The 23253-nt window shown below is 41.1% G+C and overlaps 1 protein-coding gene and 1 long non-coding RNA gene across 2 annotated transcripts in view; both read left to right on the forward strand.

The window, feature by feature from the left end:
• LOC114562327 (deleted in malignant brain tumors 1 protein-like) overlaps positions 1–23253 on the forward strand; it is a 94702-nt gene that overhangs the window by 46337 nt on the left and 25112 nt on the right. Inside the window, 1 exon segment of the mRNA XM_028588667.1 lies at positions 9405–9424. Within this exon segment, the coding sequence (XP_028444468.1) occupies positions 9405–9424 (20 nt within the window).
• On the forward strand, positions 12964–15448 carry LOC114563848 (uncharacterized). The gene is made up of 4 exons (XR_003693695.1): positions 12964–13109; positions 13955–14110; positions 14296–14386; positions 14999–15448. It is a non-coding gene; the product is annotated as an uncharacterized LOC114563848 (long non-coding RNA).

Raw genomic sequence — 23253 nt, forward strand, 5'->3', positions numbered from 1 at the left:
AGAGGAAGCTGTTAACCTGTTCAACCTCCTCCCGATTGTTGTTCCAGCTCCTTCTTGATTAAATCCCCCCATTTTAACTGTAACACATTTACATGAATGTTATCAGTTGGAAAACAAAAAGAAGGGGCAGAGGACAGACAATCATAATGTGTGGTACAAATGGTAAGAAATACATCTAATTGTCATTATTACCTCACACATCCATGAATGCGCTTTTGCATGCATGATGGAGAGAAATGGGCGCATATTCAGCAAGTCTTCCAACTCTGGACAGTGGTCCACAACTCTCTTCAGATATGGCCAATATTTGCAGACCACATCAGAGCAGAAAAACTGGACGGTCTGTGAAGCTAGCTGTTTCTGGAGATATAATGGGTATGCAAATATTTCTCCACGGAACATATTCAGTCCCTTCAGCAAAACCCCATGACGGCAGACAGCAACTTCAACACCTTCCTTGTCTAGTTTGCTTGCAGACTTGTTGGCGGACTCTCGTGCTGCCGTCCACTGACCCGCACCACATGTCCCTTTCCCTGGATTCTTAAACAGATGAGGGCAAATATAGACATTTACACAGTTACACTTTACAAAATAAGCTGTAAATCATGGTATTATGGCATTTGATGCAGTAATGCCACTCTATTACTTAAATAAACCAAATAATGTTTAAATTTTGAAAAAAAAAAAACAGGCAAGCATTCATAAAAATTTTAAATTGTGGTGTTACACATGAAGAAATATAAATTTAGCTTACATGTCCAGTTGTTCCATGGATGTAATCAACAAAGGAGGACACCTCAGCATCACTGGCCAAAAAGACTCCATCAAAAATCAGGTCTTGAAAGAAATATAGTGAAACGTTTTGATAGAATATTGAATGAATTTGAAAATTTCAATGAATTTGTGAACTCAGCTCAACACTATAGCTTGCATTTGAATAAATACATTGAACCAGGTACTGTATAGTTGCACTTTGTTTGGAGTGTTTTCAGTTTTGCACCTTGATACTTCTTCCCTGGTATACCTCAGAGTCTATTATGGTCTTAGACCTTGTAATTAGCATGTAATTAGTATGCTTTTTCCACCACTGAGATAATGTTATTTACCTTGCACTCATCCAGGAACGCATCAACCAGGAATATGGCATCTTCGGGGTCAAGGTGATTCATTTTTCAGCTTGGTCAAGTTATTTTTCCTCGTTTCCTTTTCCTCCTTGTTTACATTTTCCTGCTTCTTTTCCCTCGTTTCTTGCTTCTTTTCCCTCGTTTCTTGCTTCTTTTCCGTGAGGTTTTGGATGGCATAACCATCCAAAAACCTCAGCCAGGCACCCTGCTGGAAATATAGCCTACAATGAAATAAACTTATTATTTTACAATCATAGATTATAATATGCATAAAAACAGAGACAGTGGTCTTTGGGTTCAGTTTACGTTAGACTCAGGGGTCACAAACACCGTGCCCGCGGGCACCAGGTAGCCCCCAAGGACCACATGAGTAGGCCTAGGCTAGCCCTCTCAGGCCTATTCTAAAAATGAAAATTGAATTATTATCTGTTTCCCACCTTGTTAAGTCATTGTTGATAATTATTGTGAGAAATCATTAACATAATCAGTGTCTTCACATAGATGAGTAGCCTATAATTAATCATTAATAACCATATATAACTAAAGGCAAACTGAGCACATTTGTTATTTCAGAAGAGTGTATCAAACTGGTAGACTCAATACCCATGAAGTAGCTCTCAGTTTCAAAATGGTTGGTGACCCCTGTAAGACAGTCGACCTTTATATTGAAAAAAAAAAAAAGTTTTGAATCTGAAAACATGAAATGTGGAACTGAAAACAAATATAAAAGTGAAAAATGAAAATTTATAATTTATTCAAAATAATTCCAGAATTTAATCTATATTTTATTCAAACTGAAAGAAAAATTGGTACACTTATTTTAAGTTTGAATACATGGTTTTATTTTTTCCAAGTTTTGACCAAAACTTAAATTTTCAATTTCAAGCTTTATTTTTTCAACTACATATATTTTTTTCAAATGAACAAAACATTTGGCCCTGATTTAGCTCCATATATCAGCGGCATTAAGTTAGCGACGCCCCCCTACACCGTGTAATGAGACCATGAGCAGACGGAGAGGAAATTCAAACAAAAACGGACACGTTAATTGGTGTCTGCTCTGTCTGAAGCAGTGGTAGAAATAATCACGTAGCTAGCTAGCTACATAATGGAAACTCTTGTCTTTTTTTTGGGACACAAGCTGCTGGCTTTGCACAGCCCAGTGTTTGAACATGGAACAGGGTTAGTCTCTGTTCTCATCAGAGATGCAATAGTCACATTCATTATTTGATATTTTGCAATGGTTCATGCAGTGTACCTAAATAAAGTTGTCAGTGAGTGTACATCTAATGTATGTTTATTGCAATACAGTTTTGTAATGCCTAGATTATTTTTTTTACTGTTTTGCTGCAGAGTGACAGACAAACTCAAGTCCGCATATGGAGTCAGCTGATGGATCGTGGGCTCAAGTTTTTGTGGTGAGACCAGGACGTTGTATTTGCTCTTATCATACCTGCAAACTTGTCGCTTTTCGGCGAAAATCGCCGTTTTGAATGGGAAAATGTCATCCACGTGAATCGTGTAGATCAGAAGAGTTTTTATTTTGGGGGTCCGTGGGTCCATGCTAATACTGCCTTAACGACCGCTATCTACCGGACCGAATAGCAACGTGGATTTCTGTGACTTTATTAGGTGCCACTTAAATGCCTGCGCTTCTCTCTGATGCTCCGAAAATGGACGTTAGAGGGAACTGAAACATCGCCGCACGGGACGCTAGTTACGGTAACACCACACTCAACAGCAGGTAACGTTAGCCTACCGTTAGCTAGCAGCTGGATGGAGTTAACATGGTTAAAATGCTGACAGCTAAACGGTGTAAAAGTGTGTCTGTATTTCACTAGAGGATTCCAACAACAGCCTATAGCTGCCGTTGTCTGAAAAACAACACAGATGTTGCTGAAATTCGCCTCGCCAGCCTTGTGCTGCACTCAAAGTTGTTGTAAAATAGCCTACCCTTTTCCCAACCAGTGGTTGTTTTTGTCGTTTAACAGGATTTACTGGTGAAATAAGTTATTGTTATTACATTTTTTATAAATCATTTACATTTTACCCTGTGGCATTAACAATAAACAAGCTGACCTATTTTTTAGATCAGCTATCATTCATATATATATATATATATATATATATATATATATATATATATATATATATATATATATATATATATATATATATAAAAGGTGATGTGTCACCTTTTTCAGCCCTTCTGAGTTTGCAGGTATTGTAACTGACTTTAAGGAAGGTGTATTAATAAGATAACCACTTCGGAGCTTTATTTTATTAGTTTTCTCTTTTAATATTATGAGTCCTTTTATTTTGGCGCTTCCTAGCGGAACGGTAATCTTGCATCTGAAAGGGGGCGGGGGGGCGGGGGGACTAGTTTGTTAGATGCATGCACGGAAGTAAGGAGGGAAAACACATGTAGCTCTGAAATCATAAAGCTCTATAAAGGGGATAATTAAGCACCTAGCTGGAACGGGAACAAGGTATTGTGTGTTTAATTTTTTAAATGTTCGTGTGCAGTAATATGGAGTTTAATGTATTCCACTGAAAAGTGTTTAAATGCGTTATCTTTTGTTATACAAAGTCATGCTAACATTAGCTTTTCGGCATTGTGAATATTTACAGAGGTAACGTCACAAAAACGTTTTATGAATGGTCATAGGTACGGTTAACGTGGCCTTCGGGTAATGTTTATGTTTGTAAGAGCTAATTTTATGTTATTTATCTGTCCTGTAGCTCTTACGGTGTTTCATGAAGAAAAGGTGTAAGGAAAAGGAAGGTATATTTGTGTTCAGAACAAGGCAAGCCACAAACACGGCTGAATGTAAATAAAGGCTTCTGGAAACATCAGTACGCCTCACCATTATCTGGCTGGGGGTTTGCTACAGTAAGAGCTTGACCCGCATCAATACCGACGACTTGTTGTCTACGACGGGCCACGGAGGGTTTTCACGGCGCCGACTACAGCTGCTGCTACGTCGCCATTGGTCAACGTGGACTCATCAAGCTGCGCCTCGCACCTGACCTACTTTTGACAACAGTCACACGGACTCGGTGCAATGGTCAAGTACAGTTACACATATGGACATTAATGCAGGACTGTGAGTATTAACCTATTATTATACAGTCTATAGTACAGCAACAAGGCGAGCAAGGGATGAATGGCTTCTTGGACTGAACATTCAATATTCATCTGCTCAGCTAGGAGAGCAACAAATAAACTGCTTGTTGCATTTACACTCATGCATGCATGCAGCCCCATGGACTCTTTCTAATTAAGGACATGGACATTTTTTTTGGACTTTGCATTCATCCACTTTGTTAACTGTGTTCATTGAGGTATTTTCATTGATGTTTCTTGCACTTGGGATTTAAAAATTTTGATAACTGTGTTTGTTACAGCCCTTGGGTCCAAAAACGAGAGTCTCGATTGATGCGTCTTTTATTTAGTTTGCCAGTCCAGCATGACGTTCAGCATTCGTTAATTCATCATCACCTTAGCACCGTGAAAACTGTATTGAAAACATAAATACACAAACATTTCACACGTGTTTTCACGGATACAAAACTCATTACGTGAACAAACATTTAGGATTACAAACATTAATTACGCAGCTAAATAAACTATACAAACATACCAACAATTTCTAAATTACTATGAATGGAAACCCATCGTACCTCGCTGCGCTCCCCAAGGAATGCAAACAATATACGATCGTCCTTTCTTCCGTCATGAAACGGGCGTCAAGTTTTCAAAGTTCATAAAAGAAACAAAATCTCAGATAAAAATCCTGTAGGCACAAACAGCTGTGAGCCATTCACACCCGCCAGCTACCATTCAAAGCTCATCTCCCATTGTGCAAAAAAACTACGGTGCCACTAAAGGGACACATTTCAACATTGCGGGTACACAGAATTTCCGGTCAATCATATACAAATATTTTCCCATTTTATTCATTAACTCCACAGCACATATTAAACTCAGAAGTGTACACTCCCACAATCATGTCATGATAATTATAATACCAAAATAAATCACACATGATTCTAAAAGTTACATAGACTTGTTACTATCACAATATTAGACCATTGTGCAAATAAGCATAGATTTATGCTAATCTGATGAATTATGCGTGTGTCTCTGTGTATGAGTCTTTCTGACTATTCACTTTCAAGAAGCAGCACTAACTTTTGGATGGGCCTCTCGATGACAGAATGTTTAGATGGAGACTTTCCTAATTTCTGTTCTCCAACTCTTATTTTCACTCTTCGCACTAAGCCATCACCATCCGTAGATGTTTCCACTACTCGCCCCAACTGCCACTGGTTCCTTGGGAGGATGTCTTCCTTTATAATGACCACATCGTTCACTCTGAGATTGCGCCTGGCCACATGCCACTTCTGTCGTGTGGAAATGTTCTGGAGGTACTCCCTTTTCCATCGACTCCAGAACTGCTCAATCAAATATTGAACTCGACGCCATCGCTTTGTACAGTATACATCCTCTCTCTCGAACTTTCCAGGAGGTGGAAGAGCTATCTTTGACTTCATTAGGATTAGATGATTAGGTGTTAAAGGTTCAACAGAGTTGGGATCATTCATTCCATCTACTGTTAATGGGCGGCTGTTAACAATAGCCATGGCCTCGTAAAAGAGTGTTCTCAGGGAGGAATCATCAAGCCTACCTAGACTTTGAGCCAAAGTAGCATCCAACACACTTCGAATGGTGCGTATTTGACGCTCCCAAACTCCACCAGCATGACTTGCTGATGGGGCATTGAACACAAACTCGCACTGATTCTCAGCCAGAAACATTTCCAAAGCCTGATTGTTAAACTGTTTAAGTGCTTCTCTCAATTCATTCTTAGCTCCTATGAAATTCCTGCCTTGGTCACTGTAGAGTTGGCGCACTCCACCTCTTAGGCTGATGAGGCACCGTAAGGCATTGATAAAAGAGTCCGTGGATAGATCTTCTAACATTTCGATGTGGACGGCTCGAGAATAGAAGCAGGTGAATATCAAGCCGTACCTCTTGTACTCCTTTTGACACCTTTTAATGACGAACGGTCCAAAGCAGTCCATTCCGCAGTATGTAAACCGGGCAGATGCTTCAACGCGCTCTTTCGGCAGATCAGCCATACGCTGTTCTTCTACCGGACGCCTCAGCTTCCTGCATTGAACACGCTTGTGTATCAGCTTCGCAACCAACTTGCTGCAACTCATGATCCAGAATCCATTTGCTCTAAGCTCCATTTTGGTTTGACTTCAACCTTGGTGGCATACTTGAGAATGATAATGTGACAAAACAAGCTGGGTGATATGGCTATCTTTGGGTAGAATGCATGGGTGCCTAAATTCTTCACTAAGAGATGAATGTTTCAGTCTTCCACCAACACAAAGTATGCCCTCTTTAAGAATGGGATCAAGGCAAAAAAGGGGACTGGACAGTGGAAGACTTTCTCCTGTTCCAAGTGCCTTTATCTCTCGACTAAATGCTTGCTGTGGAACAAGCTTTATCACCACTTTGGCAGCACTCTCACGCTCTCCGACAGTCACAACATCAGTTTGACACTTTAGTCCAGACGCCAGTCTCTTAATTCTCGCCACTACCTTAAGGAGTGTTGTCCAAGAGGATATCCTAGACAGACGATCCAGCATGTTTGTGCAATCATTCACTCTTATGGCAAAGGCCTGAATGGTTTTGACCTCTGGGTCACCAACCAACAAGTCAGGTGACGAAGTAGGTTCCGAATAAACCTCTTCCTTCCACAAAAATTCAGGGCCCGATAGACACGTTGTTAACCGAATGTCTGATGCACGGAGTCCCCTAGAGGCGTGATCAGCTGGGTTTTCTTCTGTAATGCCACTGGCTCTGATTGGTGCACTCTCTTATAAGCTGGACACGATTGGCCACAAATATGTGAAATCTCCGTGCTTCATTATTAATGTATGCTAGAGTGACTTGAGAATCTGTCCAGAAGAATTCTTCATCAATCTTCATGTTTAACTCTGATTTCAGCAGAACACTAACTCTGGCTGCAACAACAGCAGCTGAAAGTTCTAAACGGGGAATGCTTGTGATCTTTGATGGTGCAACCCTAGCCTTTGCCATGACAAAACTGCAGTGAACTTTGTTCTGGACATTCTTATATCGAAGGTAAGAACATGCTCCATAGCCTATACTGCTGGCGTCTGCAAAGTGGTGCAGTTCTACGCTCACAATCTTGCCAAAGTTTTGTGGATGATAACATCTTGGAATCGAGACTCTTTTCAGGCCTTGTAGACCAGCCTTCCATTCCTCCCACCGTGGGAGCAAGCCACCTTCTCTTTTCTGAAACGACAGAGCACTCCCAGCAAGGAATTAATCATATCGGGGCCTGTCAGCAAAGTATCATTCAATGAGATGCCACGAAATTTAGCTGAACAATCAAAAACGACTCTCAATTTGTCAGGCTTCTTCGGGTGGTACACACCGACAGATGCCTCTGGAACTGACTCTGCGTCTCCTTTATTGATCATATCCTCCATGAATGCCTTATAATGACCACAAAGCTGTTGATTTGCTTTCAGTCTCCTCTTTAAGTGCTGCAGACGAATGATGGCCAACTTCTTATTGTTAGATAATGATGGGGAACTGTGGCCTTTAAAGGGGAGGGGCATCTCCAGGTGACCGTCCTCTTTCTGCCGGATGGTTTTACTAAGAATCTGTATGAAGCGCACATCATCTTGTGAGACGCCTTTTCCCTCAGAATTCCTCTCGCTGAAGTCAGACTCCAGAACTTTTAAGACATCTGCGGCTGATGGAACTGGTATCTCTTTCACTGCAACTCTGTGTACGAATCTTTGACTTCCATGCCTATCCAAGTGGGGATTAACTGCCCCTATGATACTCCATCCCAGCTCTGTTTTCTGTGTGAATGGTTCATTCTCAACCTCCAGTGATGACCTCAAGGGGAGCCAAAGCTGAAGGACAGTCATAGCCAATCAATAGTCCCACTTCACACTCTTGAAGGGATGGCATCTTATTTACAAGATGTTTAAGGTGAGGCCACTGCGACGCTGTGTTCCTGGTTGGTATGCAAGACTTATCAACAGGAATAAAGTCACGTGTGTATGCTTGCCGTAACTGTATGCAGTTGTCAGAATGAAAACTTCGAACTTGCAAACCACACACACTTTGGCTGGCTATAACTGTGTCCACAGCAGTCATTGTGCTAAGCTTCAACTGTAATGGTTGAGAAACTACATCCAGCTCTCTGACAAGGTCTTCCAAGACAAAAGATGAATCGCTCTGTGTGTTAAGAAGAGCATATAGAATTTCCTTCTGAGGTTCTTTCACTGATGACAAAAAAACTGGGACAATACTTGAGGTAGAAGAAGCATTCTGAGTTACTACATGAGACAAAACTTTGTGGACTTCCTGATTTGCTTGTCCTTCTTTGGAACCAGAAGTGAAGCTTCTATTTGACGTTTCACCGGATCTCTCCTCTCTCTCTTCATGCAAACAGGTTGGATGGCGTCGGCTACACACTCCACAAACATGTCGTGTTTTGCAATCTTTAGTTATATGTCCCTTACGCAAACATCCAAAGCATAAATAATTTTGATGTATAAATGCCCTTTTATCTCCCATAGGCTTGGCAGCAAAGACTGGGCACTTAGCGGTGCCGTGCAATTCATCCTTACAGACAGGGCATGGCAGCTTTGGTTTGAAGGGAGATGAACTTTCTGACTTAAATGCATGATATTTTGTTTGGGCACTTGTTCTGAGGGCCTTTGCCCTCTTGGGGAACCTTTCATCTACTGAGCCGGAGCTCAGGAATAAGGAAGAAGTGATGGGATTACTGGCTATGCGGGCTTCCTTCAGCACAAACTTAGTAAAGTGTTCTACCTTTCAAAGCTCATCTCCCATTGTGCAAAAAAACTACCGTGCCACTAAAGGGACACATTTCAACATTGCAGGTACACAGAATTTCCGGTCAATCATATACAAATATTTTCCCATTTTATTCATTAACTCCACAGCACATATTAAACTCAGAAGTGGTCTTTTACAGTGTTTATTGTGGAATTTACATCGACATTTACAGTTATTTTATTGTCTATATGTAAATACATATGTGCTAGCTATTTCAAACTGATGTTTTGATATTTTATGTTTATACTGTTCATTACAAGGGTTGGATCATATCTGCTAAGGGGTCTTCTTCTGACTTTAGAGTTTAAAAATTTTGGTTAATAATGTCAGAGTCAGGTAATAAGAGGGAGGGAAAGGACCAGATGGCTGGTTATCAGTATGAAGTCCAAGATGTACAGAGGGAGGCCCACATGATGGAAGACCCATCAGAAAGACAATGTCTGAAGGAAACTAATGAAGCTAAACAACAAAGTTTAACCGATCTCCAAAGCAAGCTTAATAAGGATGATAATGCTCCTGAAGGTCCTAGACGCTCTGAACGCACACGCAATCCTACAGAGAAAATGCGCACGCTTCAATATGATGAGGCCAAGAAAAGAGAGAAAAGGCTGCTCGCCATGTACGAGCAGTGGAAGCTCCGCACTCGCAAGGCGAGAGATCAACTAAAGACTTATATGCCAGAGAGCCAGCTCTGGCCTCTTATTGAAGAACTTAAGAAAGATAAAGAAGACATAATGAATATCTATTATGAAATTCGAGATCTCATCACACCCTCCACCGACATAAGAAGAAGAGTTGATACGTGTGAATCGGTGACCACAGAAATCACCAACATTGCCTACAACAGAACTATAGACGATGAAGGCGAGTTTAATGAGCAGAAGGAAAGACACTGCCTTCATGAACTGCTCCGCCATGACCATGCAAAGTCTGTCTATGGATCCGCTGCTTCTTTGATTAGCCACAGCCAGTCCGACCACTACTCCATATCTTTGGCCATGACAGCAAAACGTGCAGATGCAGCAGCTGAGCTAGCAGTGAAAGAAGCAAATTATCACATGCTGCTAGAGGAAGAAAGGCAAAAGGAATTGATAAGAGAGTTAGAGGAACAGCAACGTAAGGCTCTAGAGGCACAAAAGCGTGAGTTGGAGCGATTACAGGCAGAGAAAGAGATACGGGCAGCTCAAGCCAAGTTGAAGATCTATGATAAGGAGACAGAACGCAAAAATGCTAATCATGTCAAAAAGGAAAGGAACATGGAAGCAAAGAATGTGCCTGTAACTGCAGTGCCCCACTCTCAAATTGCATTGCCCTGTCATACAGACATTCCTTCTCTCGCTCAGATCTTTCAAGACAACATAGCCTTAAATAGGCTTCCTGTACCTGAGCCGTTTGTCGTCAATGGCGATCCCATACAATTCATTGAATGGAAGGCAGAGCTCTGCTCTCTGTCAATTTTCAGAGAGGACAGATAAGCTTGAGCTTACGCACTCTCAGGTACCGAAATGTCAACGTTTAACGTGTATAAAAAAAGGGGGCAAATTTACTAGTCGCACATGTGCAACTGGATGTAAAATTCAGTCGCACACTCTCAAATTTTGGTCGCAAAATTACTGCCCTGCTGGCAGTAATTCTATTGTCTCAAATCAACAAAGTCATAATTGCGCTATACTGCCACCTACTGACACAGAATAGTATTTAATTTCTCTGCCAGTCATCATATTGAGGCACAGATGGATAATGGAAAATGGAAAATGATTTGCAGTAGCTCAATAAAAAAATTTGTTGGACCAATAAAGTAAAATCGGATAATTTCCCACGGCACACAGGACAATCCCTCACGGCACATTAGTGTGCCGCGGCACAGTGGTTGAAAATCACTGCACTAGACACTAGCACTGAGAAGAGAAACCTCAGAGACATGAAGAAAAACAAGGCCAGCGTTCTCACCACTCAAACAGTCACTGACAATGACAATCACAAGTCAGAACTGAGGAAGGTTGAGACTCAATGTATCCTTTGTCAAGATAATAGACACCAGCTTCACGCATGCTCCAAGTTCACTGAGATGGTGTTGGTTGAGCAAAGGAAAAATGGCATAAGGAAAAATATACATGGCCATTATGAAATGCCTCTGCCCTTCAAAACCAGACCCTGCTTGCCTGACAACAAAGACTCCGCCATGACACGCCTCCATCACCTTAAAAGGAAATTGCAACGGCATGAAAGGTATAAGGAGCATTATGTTGAGTGCATGGAGGAGGTCATTGGAACGGGGGATGCTGAGCAGGTCAAGGATGTTGGGAGTGAAGGTGAGATGGTACATTTCCCATCATGGCGTGCATCATGTGAAGAAGCCGGATAAACTTCGTGTGGTGTTTGATTGCTCAGCCAGATACAAAGAAACCAGCTTGAATGATCACCTCCTCTCTGGGCCTGACATGTTGAACAACTTAAGCATCTGTTTGGTAACCTGACTCCGCCAGATGGATTGCTTCGCATTTGCTAGGCATATCCATCTGGGAACTTTCCGTTGGAGAACTTTTGGGTTCTGGTTATTTGATTGGATGAACCATCTGTCTATCACCTATGTTGGTGATAGACACCATTTCAGGTTCCCGGACCATATTCCAAAAGAAGGATCCAAGAGAAAAAAAGCATTAGCGAGCGGCTAACAGAATTAGGGCTACCGCTGGCTGATAATACTGGTTAGCTGATTGGATAAACCACGGCTCCAAATTATCTCTGCCTCAAGATGCCAGACTGATCTGCGAGTGGAAAACTGGAAGCGAAGATCATTCTTAAGGAGATGTGCAACGGGACACAGGCTGGGACGATCCCCTCACTGACGAGCTTCACCCAAAATGGGAACAGTGGAGAAGTGATCTAGCCCATTTAGATAATGTCACTATATCCCGTACTTACTCACCTGCTGGATTTGGAAGGGTCTCAAAGACTGAGCTGCATCACTTCTCTGATGCCAGTATGATGGGTTACGGTCAGTGTTCATACCTGCGACTCCAAAACGAGGAGGGAGACATTCACTGTGCCTTAGTTGTAGGAAAATCACGTGTCTCCCCAACCAAGATCACAACCATCCCAAGATTAGAATTGACAGCTGCAGTTGTTTCTGTAAAGATAAGCAACATGCTCAAGGAGGAATTGGGATGTAGTGGAGATTGGGTAGAGTTGCAGAAGCCACTACCGACAAAGACGGACTTGTACGGAGAGTTGGGATCCGACTTGGCGACAGGAAGCTTGGCAAGAAAGGGGAGCGTCTCCACAAGGTATCAGAAGTTGAGCGCCCTGTCCAGAAGCTTGTCCTGTTGCTGGAAACTAGCTAATTCTGCTCCCTCTCCCCATAGCGCATATTACATAGTCATAAAGGTTTTTAACTTTGGCATAAGTTGTTTGTGCTCTTATACAGGCTTAGGTAAGGTAATTTTCAGTTAAAATTATTCGTGCCTAATACAGAATGTATACCATTATATTATTCACTCATGATTGGTGGGAGTGTAACTGACTTTAAGGAAGGTGTATTAATAAGGTAACTACTTCGGAGCTTTATTTTATTAGTTTATTAGTACACATGTAGCTCTGAAATCATAAAGCTCTATAAAGGGGATAATTAAGCACCTAGCTGGAACGGGAACAAGGTATTGTGTGTTTGATTTGTTAAATGTTCATGTGCAGTAATATGGAGTTTAATCTATTCCACTGAGAAGTGTTTAAATGCGTTATCTTTTGTTATACGAAGTCATGCTAACATTAGCTTTTCGGCATTGTGAATATTTACAGAGGTAACGTCACGAAAACGTTTTATGAATGGTCATAGGTACGGTTAACGTGGCCTTCGGGTAATGTTTATGTTTGTAAGAGCTAATTTTATGTTATTTATCTGTCCTGTAGCTCTTACGGTGTTTCATGAAGAAAATGTGTAAGGAAAAGGAAGGTATATTTGTGTTCAGAGCAAGGCTAACCACAACCACGGCTGAACGTAAATAAAGGCTTCTGGAAACATCAGTACGCTTCACCATTGTCTGGCTGGGGGTTTGCTACAGGTATGTCTTATAGTTACCGTAATTATAATGCATTACAGATTTTAATGAATTGCTCAGCACTTGCATACAAACACACTGGCCACCTCATTTATACATGCAATCTAATACAACAACTCTGTCATAGATTAAACTTTTACCTGTGTATATTGTCAGACAGGTGATTCATGTAATGAGTTTAGCTGGTATGGTCTACTTAAGTGGACTATTTGGTAGGGCTGTCCTCGACTAAAGAAATTCTTAGTCGACTAACACTTATACGATTTTGTCAACTAATCGATTGGATGATTTAATTGACAGAGCTGTGCGCTTTGAGAGGTGGTTAAGACTAGAAAAGCACAATATAGATGTAGTTAATTAACCATCTGTAAAACTGAGTTTCTCCACAATTAATCCTGCAAAAGCACCACTTTAAATCTTGTGTTTACCATAAAAGTGCTCATAAGTTGCTTGGAAATGAGTAATTAAGCACGAATAAGCATAAAAAATGACTAATCAACTAAAGAAATCTTAGTCGACTAAGACCAAAACGACCGATTAGTCGACTAATCGACTAAGAGGTGGCAGCCCAACTATTTTGTGTTTCTGAGCGTTTCAGATATTTTGCCCCAGTCATGTTTGGAAACAGGTTGGACAAAATATTAGAAAGTTATTAATTCTAAGTATAGCTATCATTTATCTAACCTCGACTTCATTAGGATGTGTTTCCAAATATTCCATAGCAGAGCCCAGATGATTAACCATGCACAGTGCACGCCATGATATGGCGGGCAGGTGTAGATTTGATGTCAGAAATGTCTTCTAAAATGTGTGGTGTCGTTATTTAAAATAATTTCATGTTGTTTCAGATAAACGCGGCGTTTAAGCGCATCACAACCATGCCTCTACAATCAAGGTTTCTGTTGCAGCTTGACCTTCTCTCTGAAAGATTGCTGAGTGTTTGCAAAGCGACCGGGAGAGCAGAGCAAAAAGCTGAAAGACCTACAGTAGCTGCCATGATGACAGTAAGAACTTTTAACTCTAAATTGTTTAACTATAAAGTGGATATGCATTGCATTAGGTCAGTAAAAGATTTATATGCATCCATTGCAAAGCTCAACTCCCTTTACCAGATTCCACAGAAAGGACCCAGTCATTTTTATCATGCATTCACTGTCTCACTGTAAGAAATGTATCTTTTTGGATACAGGGATGACATTGATGCCAGAAGGGAGTCCCTCATTAAAGGACTCTGCATGTATCTGAATGAGAATCCCGACATCTTGGTGCAGGAGTACATGGTGAGTGTTTTGTGAGTAGATTGTGGCTTTGCTACATTTCAAAACTGATTCGGTTAACCCTGTGATCCTTCTTGGAGTATTTAGGTCCATTTGCCCTCTTTATATCCTTGGCAAAGTGATTCCAGCGCTGAGATTAAAACAAATGGTCCAAACAGTCCACTTTTTCTCCATAGTCCCCCATTATGAAAGTGAAAAAACACCTATTTTGACCCCTCTGCCACAGAGCGAAAAAATATTGTTTCATTTACATTAGGGATTACACCAGTGTGAAAACGCTTCAAATTTGTGAATCTAGCAAAAGAACGAAAATTCTTCCTACACTGCACTGACCCTCATCTGACCATGGCAGAATTGGGACTAGGATACAGCCCTGGAATAAATCCAGGTTAATGATAAAAATCATCCAGGAACATGAAAATAACTTCCAGAAAAAAAATGAGGAAGGCAGCCAATGGAATTATTTTTTTTTTCTTCAGAAATTGACCATGAATGGCAGCATGGGTTTCAATAAACTATAGCATTAGAATTGCTGCATTCAAAAGCGCTCAGTTTTTACATTTTTTTTATTTATTTTTTTATAAAACCTTCAAGAAATGTTTTATCTTTAACCAGGACATGACTGAGGCCACTGCACTGAGTGCCATCGAGAAAACTACAGTGTGAATCTACGCACCAGAGAGACGCCAGGCAATGACTTTTCTGATGTTGACATCATCATCGAGGGTGTGGTGGTTCTTCTTCAAGATCTGGATAATGTGGCCCTTGCAACAGCCTTGCTGTTTGGACTTTTTTACTCTTTGAACATGAGGTATCCGTCATAGCGCCGCTACACTTTCGAAGTGATTCAAAAGGTGGTAATGGAGTTGGATGTGACTCAACTCTCGAGGAAAGCCCAAAGCTTAAAGACAAAACTGCTCCAGTAAGGAGAGCTCACTGTTGTTGTGCACGTGAGGCTTAAGGTGGAATTTCCAGATGAACAATCAGCAACCCACAACTCAGCACAATCACAGCATCCATTAAGTCCACCAACAAAAAAAAAGTGTCAGCCGGTTTATACTTCTCCTTCACCAAGTGTTTATTCCTTAAAGGTGCTCTGTGATGTGACATATTTTTTAGGCTACAACATGTTTTTTCACATACAGCAAACATCTCCTCACTATCTGCTAGTTGCCTGTCCCACTTTTAAAAAAACGCGTTCTCTGTAGACAGCCCAGGCTCCACAAATAGAAACAAAAACAAACTGCGCCAACCTGCACCATGAACCATAACAAACAGTGTTCCAGCCAATAACTGACAAGAAAGAGCTGGTTGAGTCATGAATATGCATTGTGGAAGTAGCCTACGTGCTAACGCTGCTGCAGTGATGGCTCAACCAGCTCCTTCTTGTCGGTTATTGGCTGGAACTTTGTTAGTTATGGTTCGTGGTGCAGGTTGGCACATTTTGTTTTTGTTGCCGTTTGTGGAGCCTGAGCTGTCTTCAGAGAACGCGTTTTTTTTACAGTGTGTTCAGGGGACAGGCAGCTGGCGGACAGTGAGGAGATGTTTGCTGTATGTGACGAAAAATGTTGTAGCCTAAAAAACGCGTCACATTACTTGGAGCACCTTTAACTGCCATGTGGACCGTGCCAGTTTTTTCCCTCTTCCTCTCCTATAAAAGTTCTCTGATTGGCAGCATTCTTCAATCTTAGTTTCTATTTCTCTTTACAAGTGAAGAGATGGAGAACTTTACACAGTCTAAGTAGTCCCATGCCCATGCCCCAGCCGTATGAAATGGGATGTTTCAGTTGTAGTAAAGAATTTTCAATACTTCTAAGAATACTGTTTTGAACCAAGATGTCACAATGAGGTCAGTGTTGGAATTTTTGACACTAACTGTATTACTGTTTATCTTATGGCTCTTGAATAAAGGTTTTGCAACTGGTAAAAATGAGTAATGTTAATGATTAAGAGTTAATAGAAAGGTATTAGACATTAAAATAAATTAAAAAAACGTTTTTGCATTTCAAATCAGTTTTATAGTTAGAATTGTTTAGTAACAATTGTTAATTTAATCTTGATAATAGAGACCTTGAACATAATGTTTGTGTTCTCTTCGAAGATGGTTGCCTGTAACCTTTTACAAAAGAAAAGGTCTAATTTCCATTCTGTGACTGAGTCGGTAAAACTGAAAAACTGACATTACTACATTACAGTAATGTCAGTTAAATTATTTAGCTACTGTCACTGCAGTGAAATTAGGCATTTTATTTTGAAAGGTTACTAGTGGTTAGGCAACCATCTTCAGAGTACAATATAATCTGTTTTAAGGCCTAAAAAAATAAAATTGTAATTGACACTAGAATATAATACTAACATGTAATATGAAAATAACATGTAGTATTTAAGTGACCAAATAGTATTGAAGTAAAATTTATTGAATAGTGTTGAAATAAAGTGATAAAATTGTAAAGGATTAAAATGTTCCAAGAGCTCAAATTACTGTATCAAAACATGTTTTAATCTCACTGTATCAACACAAAATACATTTATTGAACATGAATACTTTGTGTTAATTTAACTCAATTGGTTAAGTTGCTCCCAAAGCAAAACATTTGTGTGCAACCAATGTCCACTATTGAATTAAGTTAATCCAACATGTTCTTTTTTTCAGTGCTGTCTAGCCAATATAAACTGCTCAGCCACACATCCATCAGACATCCATCAGCCATCCATCAGACACAATACGCTTCTTTCACCACAATATTTGTAAGTATCCCTTTTACTGAAGAGTTTCTTTTTTATTTTCATGACTATTTACATTGTAGATTCTCACTGAAGTCATCAAAACTATGAATGAACACATATGTAATTATGTACTTAACAAAAAAGTGTGAAATAACTGAAAACATGTCTTATATTTTAGATTCTTCAAAGTAGCCACCCTTTGCTTTTTTTATTAATAAGGGAAAAACTTCCACTAATTAACCCTGACAAAGTGAAAACCATTTCAGGTGACTACCTCGTGAAGCTCATTGAGAGAACAGCAAGGGTTTGCAGAGTTATCAAAAAAACAAGTTTTTTTTGCATGATGCAGGCAATTAATCAAACTTGATTGATTATAATCGTACAATAACCTGTTCAGTCGAGTCACTCCTAATCTAAGTGCCTATCCTTTCCTCTCCCAATACTTTTGATATTGTTTTAATTCATGTTTTATCTAAATTTTTATCACTCATTTCTTTCGGTTTTAATTACATTCATGTATTTAAAGTTTTGATTGTGTTCTTTAATGATTATAGGTGCTATTTATGGACTGATTGACTCTGTACCCACCAATCTGATAAAGGTAATTGAAAATATCATTGGTGCTGTAAACTGGTGTAATTTCTCAAGCAGGAGCTTGGGTCTGTCGATGTGATGGTACAGTTGCGTTTTCGTGCCAAAATTATGACTTTACTTTAAAGCTGTAAAGCAGATACTTAAACTGTGCTGAGCAATGACTATCCTGCTATGAAACAATTCTTTTACGGTTGAAACGTTATGAAAGGGGGCGTGGCTTAAGCATAGGGGGCGGGCCAAAACATCACCAATGAATAAGGCAGGCAGTCTTTGCTGAGTTCAATGATACCTCACACAATACTCTACCTTAAACAGTTAAAATGTTATAAAAGGGGGCGTGGCCTTAGTAAGTGGGCGTGGCCATATTATAGGGGGTGGCTCAGTATGACATGCAGACCACACATTCTGAGTTTCATGCAAATCGGATGATGTTTGTCACATAAGGCGCATTTCCTGTTGCCAGTGGGGGGCGCTATGACCAAAAGTAAATTTTGGCCTGTAGGTGTCCTCAGGCCTGGACCCTTGTTAATCGTGAGACATTTCGGGCAGATACGACAACGTACACTCAAGTTACAACAATTTCTTTGTTCATCGCTAAACACTCAAAATGGCTGCCACGCCATGCCCACACCGTCTGACGAAAAGTTTTTGTTTTAATAACTTTTCATCGTTAAGGTGTTGGGATGGTACAGACCAAGTTTGAAGTCCATCGGATGAAATCTCTAGGAGGAGTTTGTTAAAGTATAGCACCTTGACTTTTAGGCCTACTTCCTCTTGCCACTAGGGGGCGCTATGACTTTAAGTAAATATCTGCCGTCATTTGTCCTCAGGGTTGGACTCTTATGAATCCTGAAAGGTTTCGAGCCAGTTGGACAATGTACACTCAAATTACACCCACTTCCTGTTTTGTCGGCGAAAAGCATAAAATGGCCGCCACGGCCACGCCCTATGACGAAGTTTTTATTTTAACAACTTTTCATCTTTAACATCTTAAGATGGCACAGACTAAGTTTGAAGTTGATCGGATGAAATCTCTAGGAGGAGTTCGTTAAAGTACGACATGTGCAAATGGCCAAAATCGCACAAATTTCGAACTTTGAATTCAAAATGGCGGACTTCCTGTTGGGTTTAGGGTATGACTCTAATGACGTTTTTTGTACATCTTGACATTTTACATATGTTTACCAAGTTTTGTGAGTCTACGTTAAACGCACTGCAGGGGCTCAATTTTCTTAACTTTCTAGGGGGCGCTAGCGAGCCATTTTTGGGCGGCTTTTCCGAACCCCTTAACATATGTTAATTTTCACCAGACTTGATGAGACCGCCAAATTTGGTGAGTTTTTGAATATGTTAAGCCCCTCAAAAAGGCAATTCATTTGCCGGGAAAAACAATAATTCCTTCAGTTTCAATAGGGCCTTCGCCGCTGCTGGCGCTCGGGCCCTAATTAAAGAATGGTCTGATACTACCGGATTCTGCGGAAATTTTATTAAATCCTCAATTTCAATACCATATGTCAGCACAAGGTCGAGAGTGTGGCCAAAACAGTGCGTTGCCCTATGCACACTCTGACTGAAACCGATTGAATCCAGTAATGAGTTGAAAGCAGTACTAAGGCTATCATTGTCAACGTCCACATGGATATTAAAATCACCTACAATAAGTACTTTGTCTGATTTTAGTACTACACATGATAAAAACTCAGAGAATTCCAATAAAAAATCAGAATACGGACCTGGAGCCCGGTAAATAACAATGAATATAATTGGCTGTAATGTTTTTAATTTTGGATGTTGAAGATTAAGAACAAGGTTTTCAAATGAATTATAATTTAATTTAGGTTTAGGACTGATTAGCAGGCTTGAATCAAAGATGGCTGCAACTCCCCCTCCTCGGCCTGAGCCTCTAGGGATTTGAGTATTAATATGACTGGGAGGAGTGGCTTCATTTAGACTAACATATTCTTCATGGCCCAGCCAGGTTTCAGTTAGACAGAATAAATCAATTTGATTATCTGATATCAAATCGTTTACCAGTACTGCTTTAGCAGAGATCGATAGAGAGAGATCTAATATTTAGTAGTCCACATCTAATTTTCCTATTTTGTTCTGTCGCTACAAAGGTTGCTTTAATTCCAATTAGGTTGTTAAGTATAGCCCCTCTTTTGTTTACTTTTGATGTAACCGATCTGAGTCGGGGGAAAGACACCGTGCTTATTAGACTATGAGTGGGCGGCTGCTCTGACGGAAGGACAGAGGGGCGCATATCACTGCACCTCTGATTGCTAATATCAAGCTTGGGTTGTCGTGGTTTATGACCAATGATGAACTCGGTCAGATTTTTTGATATGAGAGCGGCTCCGTCCCAGCTGAGATGAATGCCGTCTTTCTTAATCAGATCAGGCTTTCCCCAGAACGCCTCCTAGTTATTCACATAGCCCACGTCATTAGCTGGGCACCACCCCGACAACCAGCGGTGGAAGGATGACGTATGGCTGTACATTTCATCACTGGTCAGGTTTGGCAGGAGTCCAGAGAAAACTTCGAATATCTCCGATATTGTCTTTGCATATGCACACAGTGACTCAACATTCATTTTAGTGATCGCCGATTTACGACCATAACCACCTACATGAAGTATGATTTTACTGTACTTACGGTTCGTTCTAGCCAGCAGCTTTAGATGGGATTCTATATTGGCCGCTCTGGCCCCGGGGACGCATATGACCGTAGCTGCTGGGGCCGTAGCCGCTGGGTCCGCCTGCATCACATATCGCAGTATAGAGTTCCCAATACCCAGAGTTGGCTTCTCAGCAGGTGTATTACTTACTTCTGTTGTCACAGACGACAGAAGTGGCTCGTTCGGTTTGGGAGATTGTTTCTGAGGAACGTTGTTATTTGGGCGATCCGGGTATTGTAGGCCACCAGACCGTCTGGTTACCGCATCCCTCACAAGCTGACGCCGCGAGACAGAAGTCTTCTTCCGTGACGACGACTGGTCAGTCGGCCTTGAGGTGGGACGGACCCGGTGAGCTGCCTCGGCCGCTACCGGTTGTGACTCCGACAGGACAATGAAACGGTTGGAGAGACTGAGGGCAGGAGGCAATGGAGCCCTACTCAAGCCTCTCTTTTTGCCGCGGACCACTTCAGTCCAGGATTACTTGCCGACCGGTGTTGAGCAAGAAGTTAGCCGTGGGCATGCGGAAGGCTCCCATAGTACAGTATCCTGGACCGCCGAGAAAGATGAGATCTGGAGTGACAGTGACGTCCAGGCAGGCGGATAACAAAGCATCTTTGGTTTTTAAATCTTCGGAAAGCCGACGAAAATCTTTCCTAAGGTCAGCAATTTGTTTGTTTGTGTTCTCAAACAACGAGGAGAACCTGTAGGGAAGTGGGGACTCACTAGGTGTAGGCCTAGAGGTAGCCATGGAGCTAACGGTAGTTTAGCCAGTAGGCCTAGTCTTAATGAATTAGCGTGAGGCTAATTAATAGTTTAATTAAATGCTAAATTAAACAAATGCCTATGCTTATGCCCCGTTGATGCGGGCTATAAGCAAAGCAAGTGTAGTTTAATTGCAATCCAGGCAAATAGCCGTTAATTTTAAACAAAAAGCAGAGTTGTGTAAATGTTTGCTGGAGCAACAAACTAGGACGTCTTCAAACTAACGTCTGAAGACTCCGGAAGTGACGCAACTCCGGAGTCATGCTCAGTATTACTGCAATGGTGGAAAAAACATCTGAGACCAAGTATGGGGAGATTTTTCCAAAGCTTTGGAGCTGCCACAGAAAAGGCACAATCTCCCTTTCCCACTAGCCTCATTCGAGGAACACTTAAAAACAATTGATTCTAGGATCTAAGAGGCCTGGAATTGTAGTAGTGGCTAAGGAATTCTTAAATATATCAATCCTGTATTTAATAGGTAACCAATGCAGGGATGCCAGAATCTGTGTGATGCTTTCTCTTTTCCTTGTGCCAGTCAGAAGTCTCGCTGCAGCATTTTGCACCAGCTGCAAGCGAGACAAAGAGCAATGGCCAGCAACCGGGTACAGTGAGTTACAACAATCAAGCCTGGAGGAGATTAATGCAATGGTGACAGTCTTCATATCATCAGAAGACAGGATGGTCTTTAGCTTGGCAATATTCCTGAGTTGAAAAAAAGCTACTTTTTATCACTGAATTTTATCTATCTATCTATAAATTGCAGGAACATCTGTCTATCTGTCTGTGTGGGTGTTAAGCGCATATCTCTCGAACCGTTTGTCCGAGGGATTTCAAACTTGACACGTGTCTTGCTACGGGCACGACTAAGTGCAGTGCCAATTTTGACGATGTTTGGATGCCTCAGGCCCACAAACGTGCAAAGTAGCACTACGTTAACGATCAAACGACACAAGTCTCTCTCTCACTCTCTCTCTCTCTCCACACACACACAAACGGTCTGGTTCTGGTGGTTGATGAACGCAGATATGTGCTGATTAGCTCTCATAACGGGCCGGATGGGTAACGCATTGCCATGAGTCCGTGAGGCTAATGTCTGATTACTCCACATTGTCATTGTGATATTGTGTGATTACATTCTGATTATGTCAGGTAAATGTAGTAGCAAAATGACTTCCTCTGATGTAGAAGTAGCCTACACTGTAAGTCAGTAGTAGGCTATACAGGGGAGTTGCATATGAAGTGGTTTGGGGTCCTTCTGTAAGTAATTTTGCGGTACAATTTGGTTGTGAAGAATTCTACAAGCAGCAATACCACAAGCCAAGCAATCGCCCGTTCCAAACAGGCACATTTTCAACGGGCACTGTACTAGTTATCTAAAAAAAGCATAAGACCAGGATCATAAATGGGCGGTGAGATATTTGAACGAATTAGAAAATCCTCACAAATGGCTGTGGATGATACAGGACAAGTTTTGTCAACAGGGTTGAGAACTGAATTTATTGTATGGAACAAAGCATTGGCATTGTGGTGGTTTTTGGAGATGATGTTGAAAAACTATTTGGCCCTTGCTGCTTTGACCGATAACTGATAATTAGCCTTTCAGCATCTCAAAAGACACCTGTAGCCTGTCCTTTTTCCATTTTCTCTCTGCCTTTCGACATAGTCATCTAAGAGCACGAGTGTCACTATTCAGCCAAGGCTGAGATTTGGCTCTAGGTTTCATGATAGTCAGAGGAGCAATGGAGTCCAATATATTTCCACAGGTTGAATTAAACTCTGTGATTAAAAGGTCTGTATTCAGCTGATGGGGTGGGGTCTTAAAACTGCTAAGTGAAGAGAAGGCTCTAAAGGCATCTGAGAAATAACTTGGAGTAGATGTTTTTATAGAGCAGCAGTAGTGAGCAGGAGTTTGATGATTGGAGATGACATGAAACAAGGTGGAGAACCTGATATACTGATGGTCTGAGACACCCAAATCCTCCACATCCAAAGAATCAATGGACAGACCAAGCGTAAAAACTAAGTCCAACTAAGTATGGCCACGGTTGTGAGTAGGGCAGGTAACATGCTGCATAGTTAAAAGAGTCCATAGTTCTGAGAAATACAGCAC

Source organism: Perca flavescens, chromosome 2 (assembly GCF_004354835.1).
Source record: "Perca flavescens isolate YP-PL-M2 chromosome 2, PFLA_1.0, whole genome shotgun sequence".
NCBI lineage: Eukaryota > Metazoa > Chordata > Actinopteri > Perciformes > Percidae > Perca > Perca flavescens.